This window comes from Sceloporus occidentalis, unplaced genomic scaffold (assembly GCF_023333645.1).
Source record: "Sceloporus occidentalis isolate IW3139 unplaced genomic scaffold, rSceOcc1.0.p SCAF_14, whole genome shotgun sequence".
NCBI classification, from domain to species: Eukaryota; Metazoa; Chordata; class Lepidosauria; order Squamata; family Phrynosomatidae; genus Sceloporus; species Sceloporus occidentalis.
This window is the reverse complement of record NW_028316994.1, coordinates 8,860,272-8,872,500: the sequence shown is the minus strand read 5'-3', so window position 1 is coordinate 8,872,500 and position 12,229 is coordinate 8,860,272. Positions and strand designations below refer to the sequence as shown.

Here is a 12,229-nt window from a genome sequence, read left to right as displayed (position 1 = left end):
CCGGTGGCAGGTAGTTTGACAGCCTCCAAACTGGGATACAGGCTCCAGATTTCAGGATCTACTGTGCTTTGGCAGGAGGGACTGGACTTCAAGACAGGACGAATGAAAGAAGAGGGGGAGACCCACGTAGCAAGGATATCAGGTATGGGGCAGGGACAACAGAGGAACATCTTGATTAAGATTGAGGAATTACTGTACTGTATATACTCCTCTATAACTTTTAGTCAAAAAGTTGACCCAGAAAACTTTAGTCAAGTTATCCATGGGTCAATATAAGTACTGTATTTTAACTCTTGCATATGCATCCGCTGGTGATAGGCAAGAGTTTAATCTGCCTTGGAAGCACTAACCCCACTCTCATCCCTCCAGCCTTTAGTGTGAACACAGTTATGCCTGCTGGAATTTTGTAAATTCTTTGGCATTGTTTTCCTTTGCTTTAGATCCTTTGTTATATGCCCTAAAGTTTTACCTTCAACATCCACAGGTCATATCAAAATCCATCATTTTGGCCTCCAAACCTGTCCTCAATTTACACATGATGTCAACTTATAGTCAAGTAAATACAGTATGTGTGTGTTCTGAGAAAGAAAGCAAAAGGAGTAGTTTATGGATTATTTCTCCCCCAACCTGTCCCCTTTTTCTGATATGTTGGGATGTCCATGCTGGCTTGGGTGATGGTTTCTGTAGTCAGCAACATTTGTGAATCATCAGGTTGGAGAAGGTTGTTTTGGATGTTGCTGCAGTGTGATGGGTTTAAGTCATATCACACAGTGAACATCAGGTTTCAGTGTCAGAGAGAGGAGCATTGAGCTCATCAGACCTCAGCCTGAGAGCATTCGAAAATATTTACTTTATTTATGTATGTATTTAAAATACTTTGACCTGCCTGCCCTAGCAGAGGATATTGATCAAAATAGGATTAAAAAAACCTGGGTTGGATCCAGCCACAGGCATGCCTCAGTTAAACCCAATGAAATCAATGGGGCTTCATTTAGGCCCTCTAGAGATATTCCATTGATTTGAATGAGCCTACCCTCAGCATGATTAAATCTGCATCGAACCCAATTATTTTAATTTAATCTCACAAAAATCCAGTTACATAAACCACCAGGCAAGAGTCAGTGTTGACATATACACAAATGTTAGGGAAGGATAACCAGGCAGTGTTTTTAACCTGTTGGTTCAACAAAAAATACCAGTGCAGGCCTAGGCAGGGGAAAAGAAATTTCCAGCAAAAGACTTGTTGCCCACCAAAGTGTTTTTTCTATCATCTTCCCCTTTCCAAGGTGACCATTGACAAAACCTAGTTCCGAAGGGAAAAGACACTTTTCTGTCTCTGGTGCTGACCTTTAGATAGTGGATCACAGACAGTTGTTTAGCTGCAGCAGGTTGTATAAGAATGTCATTGTTGTGTGTTTTCAAGTCAGTCCAACCTATGACGACCCTAAGGAGCTGAGAATGTGTGACTTGTCCAAGGTCATCCAGTGGGTTTCCATGGCCAAGTGGGGAATCAAATGCTGATCTCCAGGGTTCAAGTCCAAACCTCAAACACTACACCATTGAGGACATAATTTAAAACATGTTAAAAATGTTTGTACTCAGATGTAAATAAATATTTCTGCACCACTCCCCAACCGCAACAGGATCCTAAGATCCCATTCAGCAGTAGTAGGGTTGTTTCTGTGTTTGCATCTTCTTCCTGACTGAGTTCATGTGTAGATCCTTCAGGTTCCCTCATTCAAGAGGGAAGAGCCTAAAACTTGCTTAATGTCATCAGCTGTCAGAGATCAGAACTCTGTTAAACATACTTCTCTTCTGTTTATCCCAATTATAATTACACCTGTGTGCATTTCTATTGTACTTGCTTCTCGCAACCAATGTTGTCCAAAAAGCAGCGGCTGATAAAGATAGATATAGATTATGTATGTTTAGAAATAGGTAGGCCAACAAGCACGGTTGGCCACTGTTATTTTAATTCTCCGGGTCTTGGAAAAATTGCATTTTAGATTATAACTAATCTAGAATCCCTCAGCCTGGGTTTGAGGATTGTGGGATTAGTACCTGGAAACATTTTCAGGCTCTGTGTTTAACAGGCTGAGAAAAATGAACTCCCCACTTCTCTATCCACTTGACCACTTCATCTTCTCCCTTACCAGATACCTCTTTTCTCTCTTTATCCTTTCCTTATTCCTTCTGCCCCACTTTGCAGGAAAATGCTTACAAGATTGAACTTAAATCTTTTGATTGCATACTGGGTTCTCTTTTTTAAAAAATCATTTTTATTAAACATATACAAAAATAAATACATCTTATATATGTCTAAAACTGCCATACAGCACAAACAACACAAATACAACACCTAAAACTACTGATTTCCCCTTCACTTACTGATGCTTAAACCACTCTTTCTGTTATAGTTACTTAAAGCCATAATATGTATTTTGCTGCTACTTAATAAGCAAGTTCAGTTCATTTAACAAAGCCTAAAGCTGATATATGTCCCCAATGCACATCCCTAAAGGAATAAATGGCTTCCAGTCTTTCTTAAAGTTTGTCAAAGATGTATCCTTAATAAAAGTTGTCAATTTGTCCATATCAGCAAGTACAACAATTTTCATCAGGCAGTCTTCATGTTGGTATACAATCTTTGAGCATATACAATTCTCACTGCATTAATTGTATATTATAAACACTTTCTATGATTTTCTCCAATGACTGCATACTGGGTTACTGAAGGAGCTACACTAAGGACCTTGTCACACTGTTTAAATAACCTGGCTTACCTCTTCCAAACTGAAGTGTAATTCAGACTGCAGCCAGATCTTATCGCAAGGATTTTGTCACCAAAGCCACCAGGGTCCCCTGCGCTTTTCGGCGGCCGTTTTTTGAAGTCAGAAAACTCCTGGTTTTGCAATGAGGCTCCCAAAGCATGCCTGGGACCCGGGCTGCAGCTGGGCTGGACTCACCTTGTGATAGGACCTGGCTGCGTTCCAAATTACACTTCAATTCGGAAGAGGTAAACCAGGTTATTTAAGCGGTGCAATATGGTCCTAAGCCAGCAATGTACGTCTTGGATCAAATTGCAACCCTTTTGACGGACATCCAAAAGAAACATACACACAGTGTTTATGCTGGGTGCCATTATGGAAGTTGTTCACCAACAACACTGCAAGAGACTGAACTGATTATGGCTACAGTTTAGTTATTTGTGTCTCAAGGCTGGATTAGACAAATGGAAGGCCGCCCTAAACTATATAAATTTAAGAGTTGGTAGCATTACCACTGGGTATTCTAACAATTATGTACAAAATTAAATAGCCTAAATCCTAGTGTTAGTCTAGAGTATACCTGCTTATTGATTCACCATCCACAACTGATTAAACAAGTCTGCTCTGGTTGGGATTTACAAATAGGATTCACTCTTCCCCCCACCCAAAGCCCTTCATAACCAGAGACCCTAAAGCAGTGATTCTGAAAATTTGGTCCTCCAGGTGATTTGGACTTCAGCTTGCAGAAACCCCAGCCAGTTTGGCCAACAGTCAGGCATTCTGGGAGCTGAAGTCCAAAACATCTGGAGGACCAAAGTTTGGGAATCACTACTCAAGTATAGCTTACTTACTTAGACATTACTCCAGAACTGTTGTTACCCACTGTCAGAAAGCCAGCCTTTCCCTACTCCAAAATCTGCAGATGCATTGGACTACAGACTCATGGTTGGAGTCCAGTGGATCTGGAAAGCTGGTCTGGGGAGAATGTATACAAGGGATGTTTGCCTAGATCAAACCAAAGGGCCAGCTAATCCAGTATTTGAATGCTACCCAGGTGTTTCCCAGAAGCCCGTCCATAAGACACAGAGTGAATAGCCTTTTCTCAACTCTGCTCTCCTCTCTTGTAGCAGCTGGTAGGTACTCAGTGACTGACTTTGAGCCTAAAAAGTCCATATAGCCTGTGGCCATTTGAACACCTCTCCTCCTCCTCCATCCTGTATGGATTTCTGTAATCCTTTTATACAGCCATCTAAGCTGGTGCCCAGCTCCATATCCTGTGACAGCAGGTTCTGGGACTTAATTCTGCATACTTTGAAGAAGGATTTTAGTCAATTAGAGAGACAGAATTCTGTAATCCTCTCCGCAACCCTTAATTTGGGTTATTTCCTCCACAAAACACACTGTTTTACAAACTGTTATCAAGTGGCATAGTGGTTTGAGTGTTGGACTACAAATCTGGAGACCAGGAATCAATTTCCAGCTCATCCATGAAACCCACTGGGTGATGTTGGGTGCAAGTCACATGATCTCAGCATCAGGGGAAGGAAATGGCAAATCTCCTCTGACCAAATATTGCCAAGAAAACCCCATGAGAGGGTTGCCATAAGTTGGAAACTACTTGAAGGTACACAACAACATCATGCCTTTACTGGTGATATTTAACCAGAGTGGATGGCCAACTGTCAGAAGGTTGTTGTAGTTGCATTTGTTGCTGTTGCTGTTGTGTGCCTTCAAATCATTTCTGACTTATGGCTACCCTAAGGCTAACCTATCATTGGGTATTCTTGGCAGGTTTCTTTAGAGGGAATTTGCCATTGGCATCCTCTGAGGCGGAGAGTGTATGACCTGCCCAAGATCACCCAGTGGGTTTCTATGGCCAAGCTGGGATTTGAACCCTGGTCCCCAGAGTCCTAGTCCAGTGCTCACAGCACTATTCCATGCTGGGTTTCTTTTTAGTCATTGCATCCCATGTTGTAAATTGAAGGGCCCTGTTAAATCTGTGGCTTAGCCGTTTTTAAAAAACACAGATGACTAGAACTATAGTTTCCAAGTCAAAGAAAGTTTTAGTTCCACTATATTATGTGCTAGTCAGGCCTCATCTGAAATACTGTGTTCAGTTCTGGGTGCCTCATTTTAAGAATGTTACTGAGTTGAGTCACTGAGTCACCAGGAGTCACCTAGTTGAGAGATGACAAGTTGGAACAGGTTTAGAGAAGGGCAGCAAGGATGATAAGAGGTACAGAGAACAAAACTTAGAAGGAAAGATTGAAGAAAGGGGCGTCTTCAGTCTAGCAAAGAGAAGACTGAGTGGTGATATACTGTAACTGTTTGCTCTGTGCTGCCCCAGAGGGTAGAACCATGTCTAATGGTTTTAAGTTACAAAAGGGGAGATTTCAATTAAACATTAGAAGGAACATTTTGACAGCAAGAACAGTTTCTCAATAGAACCAATTGCCTAGAAAGGCGGTGGGGTCTTCTTCTCTTGATGTCTTCAAAATGAGGCTGGATAGTTACCTGCTGGGGATGCTTTAGCTAGAGTTCAGTAGCCTATGGGGACTTTTCTAACTCTGTGACACCAAAGCTTTGGTGTTTGGCTGCTCTTTGTAGGAAACACTTAACTTTTCTTCATAGGGAAGGATGCCACTCTCTCCCTTCTATCATGTAGACTGTCCTCTCTTCTGCTTTTCCCAGCAATGTTAGCATTCATAGAAAGCAGAGTCCTTGAAGTACGGTATTCCAAATGCAGCCATGCAGTGGAACAGTTTTCCTAGTCCCCTCATGATGTATTGAATGACAGTTTCCAGAATCCCAGGCCACCATGGCTGGGGATGATGGGGATTGTATCCAGGAAGCACCAAGTTTCCCATAGAATTATATAAAGACACTGTGTGTATATATGTGCTTTCAAGTCGCCTATTGACTTATGGTGACACCATGAATTTCATAGGATTTTCTTGGGCAAAGAATACTAGAAGTATTTTTGCCAGTTCCTTCCTCTGAAATATAACTCACAGCACCTAGTCATTGTTGGCAGTCTCCCGTCCAAGTGCTATTCAGAGCCTACCCTGCTTAGCTTCCATGATCAGACAGGATCTAGTACCTTTTGGATATTTAGGCCATCAAGGCATTACTCTATTTTATTTTCATTTTGTCTCTTTCTTATTCTAATGTACTTGCTATTGCTAATGCTAATTCATAGCATGGAATGTGCAGCAGTTGTACCATTTGTTTCTGTGTTTATCACAGTTGCTATACTTTTTGCTGGTGTTTTTATCCAGCATAACCTCATGATGTATCTGATTAGTCTAATTAAAATATATGTGATAAGTGTAGGATTGCCAGTCCAGGATTTTCCCATTCTCTGAGGCTGACAGGAGGGCAAAACCTGAGATTTGGGAGTCTTGATGATTCTGTAAGCATTATTCATTAAATATCTACAGCAGTTCCTTACAGCTACACACACAAAGATTGAGAGAGAGAACCTATTTTCCTGTTTGGACAAAAGTCTTATCTAAAGGAGATATTCCCAGAACAAGGTGAAAAAAGAAGACTGTTCCTTCTCACTTACTTAGGGAGACAAAATAAGGAACATTTAATCTAGCCTACTTGATTCTAGCCAGAAGATGGATGCAGAGCAGATTGAAGGGTGAGCCCTGGCACCACAATGAATGAGAGGAAAGAGGGAAGCTAGCTGCAGCAGCAAATCAGTTGAGCCTTGCAAATGTAGCAGTTTCATTATCTGAGCTGGAGCTATGTCCACAACCCTTTTTTCTTGCCCAGAGCTGAACCCCTCAAAATTGGAGAATTTGTCTCCTGCCTGGACTGGATATGACATATCAAACCTGGAGTGAGGCCCTTAGATGTGGCAATCCTATGTGCAGGGGAGATTGGTCTAGAGCACATCATTTCTCATTTACTATCATTACATTTATTTATTCTTGTGTGCGAAAGTCCCTTTGAATGAAAGCACTTTGCAGTCCAATAGAGTTTTTAGCAACAGAAATAAATTGATATCATAGGTGAGCCCCTAAATCTAGCCACATATTTGTTAGAGTAAACATTAAACATGTTATATCCCCATGCTGGCCTTGATTTCCTTCCTGGTAAAGCGATTCAGGAATTAAATTGAATCACTGTTGAACGCACTTATCTTACTCATGAACTGTTTGCTTTTCTAATGTCTTCCGCAGTGCTTGCCTTCAGGATAGGGTGAGCTGGATACTGACATAAATTAGTAGAATAATATGCAGTATTAATGATGACAATATTTTCTTGGTGCTGCATTAGAATTCAATATGTAATTATTATTTGGTTGCTTTGTATTCGTTGAGGCTGTTATTGTATTAAATTTGATTGGTTTGGAGTTGTGATAGAGAGGAATGAAAACAATGATAGATTGGAATCAACTGTCAATTATATCGGTTGAAAGTAATGTTATGTTTATATATAATATATGTTTAGTGCTGGTTTACCCCTATTTTTCCTTTTCTTTCAGTATGTTAGGTCTTTTCAGTTGTTTTTCTTTTTCACCAATGTTTTTATTGTCAGTAAATGTTTTGTTTATTCCCCAATAAATTTTAAAAAATCCTGTTCTGAGTTAGACCAGATGAAAACAGCAGGGGCCATATCAGAAGGAAGGAAAAAGAAAGAAAGGGGGGAAACATGAAAATGGTTTCACTGAAGAAATATAAAAAATGGTGAAAAATCTGAGAGACAGGGCTACAGGTTTAGTCTCTCTTATCTGAAATGCTTGGGACCAGAAGTGTTTGGAATTTCAGATTCCGGAGGATTTTGGAATATCTGTATTTGCATATACATACATAATGAGATGGGACCCAAGTTTAAACACAAAATTGATTTATACTTCATATATGCTTTATACACATAGCCTGATTATGGACATTTTAAATACTTTTGTGTAGGAAATAAGGTTTGCATAGACTGAATCCTCAGAAAGCAACGGTGTTGCTGTCTCAGCCACCCATGAACATTTTTTGGTTTTGTAGTATTTTGGATTTTGAAATTCCAGATAAGGGAGGCTCAACCTGTATTGGATTTAGATTTCTTTGAATGACAGAGACACCTGCAATATTTGGTTTATGTTGCAGATAAATTTATACATTTGAAAATATGCACATACAGTATAAATTGGGGGGGAGGGGGTTAAGGCAGCTACCTACCTCTATTTGGAATACTTTCCTAAACATAAGTTCAGATCCTGGGACAGCCCCATTCCAGTCTAGATGTTAAAATATTTGGATTGACTGACATGTAAGCCACCCATTTTCACTGCCTGAATGTATTTATAGCCAATCTCTTCCATGCTACACAATTAAAGTACTCTGATTCTACTTTAACTGCTATGGCAACGTCTTATAGAATCCTGGAGTTTGCACTTTAGAGATGGGTATTTAGACCTTTCAGCCAGAGAACTCAAATGCCTCACTCAACCCCCAGGGTTCCACAGGATGCAACCATGGCAGTTAAAGTGGAATCATAGTGCGATAACTATGTAGTGTGAAAAGGCCCCCAGCAGGATCATGGCTTGTCAGTGGGCTGTCTGCTTGTAAAATCATGCTGGAGATTCAAAAAGATAGTATGTAGTATCTCTTTTAGACCAGAGTTTAAAGAAGTTGTGTATTATTTTGCACAACTATTCACAAATCCTTTAGCCAAACTGGAGCAGTGGAGCTTGCTCTCCAAGTATGTACTCTTTTCTGCTGTCACTACTGACTTTAGTATGGAGTGGACATCAACAGGTGCACAACTATATAGTTTTCCATTGCAGATCCTGGCTTAATATCTTTATTTTTCTCTCCCCGCCCCCCCCCCCCCGCCCAACTACAGATGTCCATCATCCTTTCGGGTCTTATCCACATCTTCCGACCACTGCTATCCTCCCTTTCTGGTGCACTCGACTGCAAGGGCTTAGGACCATGGTACTTCCTGCTGGGCCTTCGCATTGTGGCCATTTTCTTCTCCAATGGCCCATGGGATACGGTGAGGGAAGATTTGGCCTGCAATTGGGTGGCCCCCATGAACGACAAATCCCAGGAGTTCTGCATGGCCCTGTGTCACAACATTCATTTCCCGGTCTCTGTTTCTGCTACATGGGGGCTGGTGTTCCTTGCGTTGCTCCTCTTCGTGGGACTCATGAGGCTCTCCAGCCCCAAGAAGAAGAAAGAGAACGGGAACGGGAACAGGAACGAGAAAGAGGATAAAGACAAAGGCTTAGCTATTGTTGCCACTGCATCTCATGAAAACACTCCTGATATCTCCACCGTCTACATGGTCGGGCGTCGTGGTCTCCCTAGACGCTACAGCAACTACCGTCCTCACCCCCACCATTCTTACTATCCTCATCATCGCTACACCCACCATGATGATTGGCATGATTGGGCCGATTGGCACGGGACACCTGGGGTCCCTGTGGTTGGCGGACATGGTACTGATGGGGGCTTTGTTCCACAGGATGTTGGAGGATACGGCATGCCTGTCTACCAGGAGCACATCAGCCAGACCAAAATGCCTGACCACTGTTATGACATGGCTCAACACAAAATGGGTGTCTACCCGAAGGACATGAGGCAAACTAAAATGCCCACACATGACACTGAAACTGATCAATATGGAATATCTTCCTCCCCATGCCATGTGAGGCAAACCCGTGGTGCACCCTATTATGCAGAAAAGGGGCAGTATAACCCACCCACCAAGTGTGTCCCTGTTCCTATTCATGGATCACCCCATAAAGGTAAAATGGCTCCCCGTTGTTCTCCAGGCAATGAACATGATGAGACCTTCCAGCAGAGATACAGAGACCCTGATGAATGTATAAGATATCCTGGCCATAATAAGATAGTGCCCAGATACTATGAAGATGGCCAATACAGCATGGCATCCAAATGCAGGCCAGACCTTGAAGGGAGCATGGGTCATATCGCGATAGGAGATGACAATGCAAACATGGCTGTCAAGCGTCGGCCAGTTCAGGGGAGTAAGATGCACACCAAACACCATGTGAATTTTGATGCCACCAACAGAAGCGACATGGGCTTTGGCAGCCACACATATGCCCAACCTTGGATGGCCAAGGATTCCAGCTGCAGGCCTATTGGTGGGAAGAAAATAATGACCGGACAATGCATGACCACTGGGCCAAATGTGTGTTGCCATGGCAGTGCAAGCTCAATGGGCACTGAGACTGACCCGTGTCACACGAACCACCAATGGGAACCCTATTGGGAGCCCCACTCTGAGCCCTGCTGTAATGCTCAGCCTTCCCATCACGATGGGCACAGACATAGAGAAAGTACTCCTGGGCCCCAGGAGAAAGCCAAGATGTCTATTAGTAAAATCTGTGGCATACCCCTTTTTGACATCTGGGTGGCACTTCTCCTATCTATGGAGATCTGCTTCCTCTGTGTTGTGCTTCTTTTTCAGATGCCCACCCTTTTGGGGAAGTCATGGATATGCTCCCCTGGAGCTGTTGGGTGTCCCCAAACTGTGGAATGCACTATGAAAGGGAGGGCTGAAAAACGGGTGGCTCTCTGGGGGTTGGCTTTCACCTCCATCCTTTTTATAATCGCCTGTAGTGGATACTTTAATCTACGCTTCTGCTGGAACAAGAGGTGCCGCCAAATGTGCAACGGAAACGAGGAGGAAAATGGGGAAGAAGTTTGTGCGGCTGACACAGAGACTGAAAGGCGGGATGAAGAGGAAGGTGGAAATGAAGATAACAAGGAAGGAGACTGAGCAGAGCACAGAAAAGATGGTGAGGCCTGCCCAGCTATGTCTGGGCTGTGCCACTTCAGACTGCAGGTCAGGCTGACAACACAGCAACCTTTCACAGCCACAGTCCTCCAAGTTGTTGCTGGATTTTAAATCCTGCCACTGCAATCCAGCACAGCCAATGGCTCAGATGGTGGGACTTGTAGTCTAAGAATATCTGGGGGCCCATGATAATGGGAAAGATTGTAAAAATGCTCCTTCTGGTCTCTCAGTGTTCCCTAATACGTAGCTTCATTTTCTGCCTTTTAAGACTTTTTCCATTTGTATTTCATGATACAGAGGAGCAATCTGTCACGGGAATCCCTTCCTATTGGTCATCTGAGTGGTGTAGTCTAATATTTTGCCTCTTTGTTATATATAACATATGGAATAACTCTTAGATTTCCTGTTCTAGGCTCTGGATCCTTTTTGAGGTAGTTAACCTGTTTCTAGGCATTACCACTTGAAATGATGGGATAGATCTAAATATACGGAATGCCCCAGATAACAGCAAAGTGAAGAAGTCAGCCTTGGTTAGCACTTGGATGGGAGACCACCAAGGAATATCCAGTGTTGTAGCCTGTATTTCAGGGGAAGGAACTGGGAAAACCACCTCTGAGTACTCCATGCCTAAGAAAACCCTATGAAATTTACGGGGTTGCCATAAGTCAACAGGCACTAAAAGGTGCATATGTGCACACATGCACACATAAACCCGCACAATAAATTCTTCCTTCCTTCATTTAGGTGCCAAGAAGAAGGTATCAGATTTTCTCCCTGACATGTGAATATTTTATCTGCAATGGCATTTTATTGTATGGAGGAGCATTCACTACTCTGAGTCCCTACCTGTCCTGTGAAAAACTGCGAAATCTGCAGCATTTATTTTATGGTTTTCAGACTTGACTTCAAAGGACCAGGCAGAAAGTGAGATGGCAAGGACAAATGAAGGAGAAGAAAGGAAGTGAAGAGAGGAAAAGGTTGGGATGATGTGCTCAGCATGTATAAGAAGTGAATGGGAAAAGTTGAAAGGTGGAACACAAAAAAAATATTTCCATGTAAAGGTCCTTGAAGTTTGTTAGGTCAGTCCTTCCAATAGGCAAAGTCCAGTGCCTGCTCCAGGTAGCAGGTTTGGGAACAGAGAAGAACAGCAAATTGCTAGTTGTATAATTCATCATTATTGTACCTTTTCTGTCAGAAAATGGAAATGTTTATTGTGAGATTGTCTGCCTTAGGGGCCAAACTAACTTTTCTGGCCTAAGGTGTTATGCCTTGACTTTGGGCACATGGGAGAGGAGGTTTCCATTGGCTTTTTATCCTCAGGGAGCAAAGTGTCTTCGGCTGCCCTGAAGCTTATTCGCTGACTGTTGCCCTGTTCAGCTCACTTGTTGTTTTCTGACCCTTCACCAAAATTGCCTACATGCTTCACACCACAGCCATAAAGACTAGAATTTTGATTGTTATTTTTGTTTTAGAAGTATGGGAACTTTGGGTCAACAATTGATACATAAGCTCCCCGACTCCACACTACTCCTGGACTTCTAGTACTAGGTTCTTTATAAACTTTGGGATTAGAAGTCCCCCCTTCTTGCCATGTCTGTGAAGTTCAGATTACTAAATCTTAATTGTGTTTCTTTAGCCGTTCTTGGTAATAAACAGTTCTGGAAATGTCTTTTCTTTATTTTCTACAT

The 12,229-nt window shown here is 42.3% G+C and overlaps 1 protein-coding gene across 1 annotated transcript in view; it reads left to right on the top strand.

Annotated features, from left to right (window-relative positions):
* LOC149303802 (uncharacterized) overlaps window positions 1-12,023 on the top strand; it is a 16,614-nt gene extending 4,591 nt beyond the window's left edge. The window contains exons 2-3 of the mRNA XM_089480760.1: window positions 15-142; window positions 8,616-12,023. Coding sequence (XP_089336886.1) covers window positions 8,616-10,523 — 1,908 coding nt within the window. The 5' untranslated portion in view covers window positions 15-142 and the 3' untranslated portion in view covers window positions 10,524-12,023. The remainder of the gene's footprint in view (window positions 1-14; window positions 143-8,615) is intronic.
* Window positions 12,024-12,229: the final 206 nt, after the last annotated feature.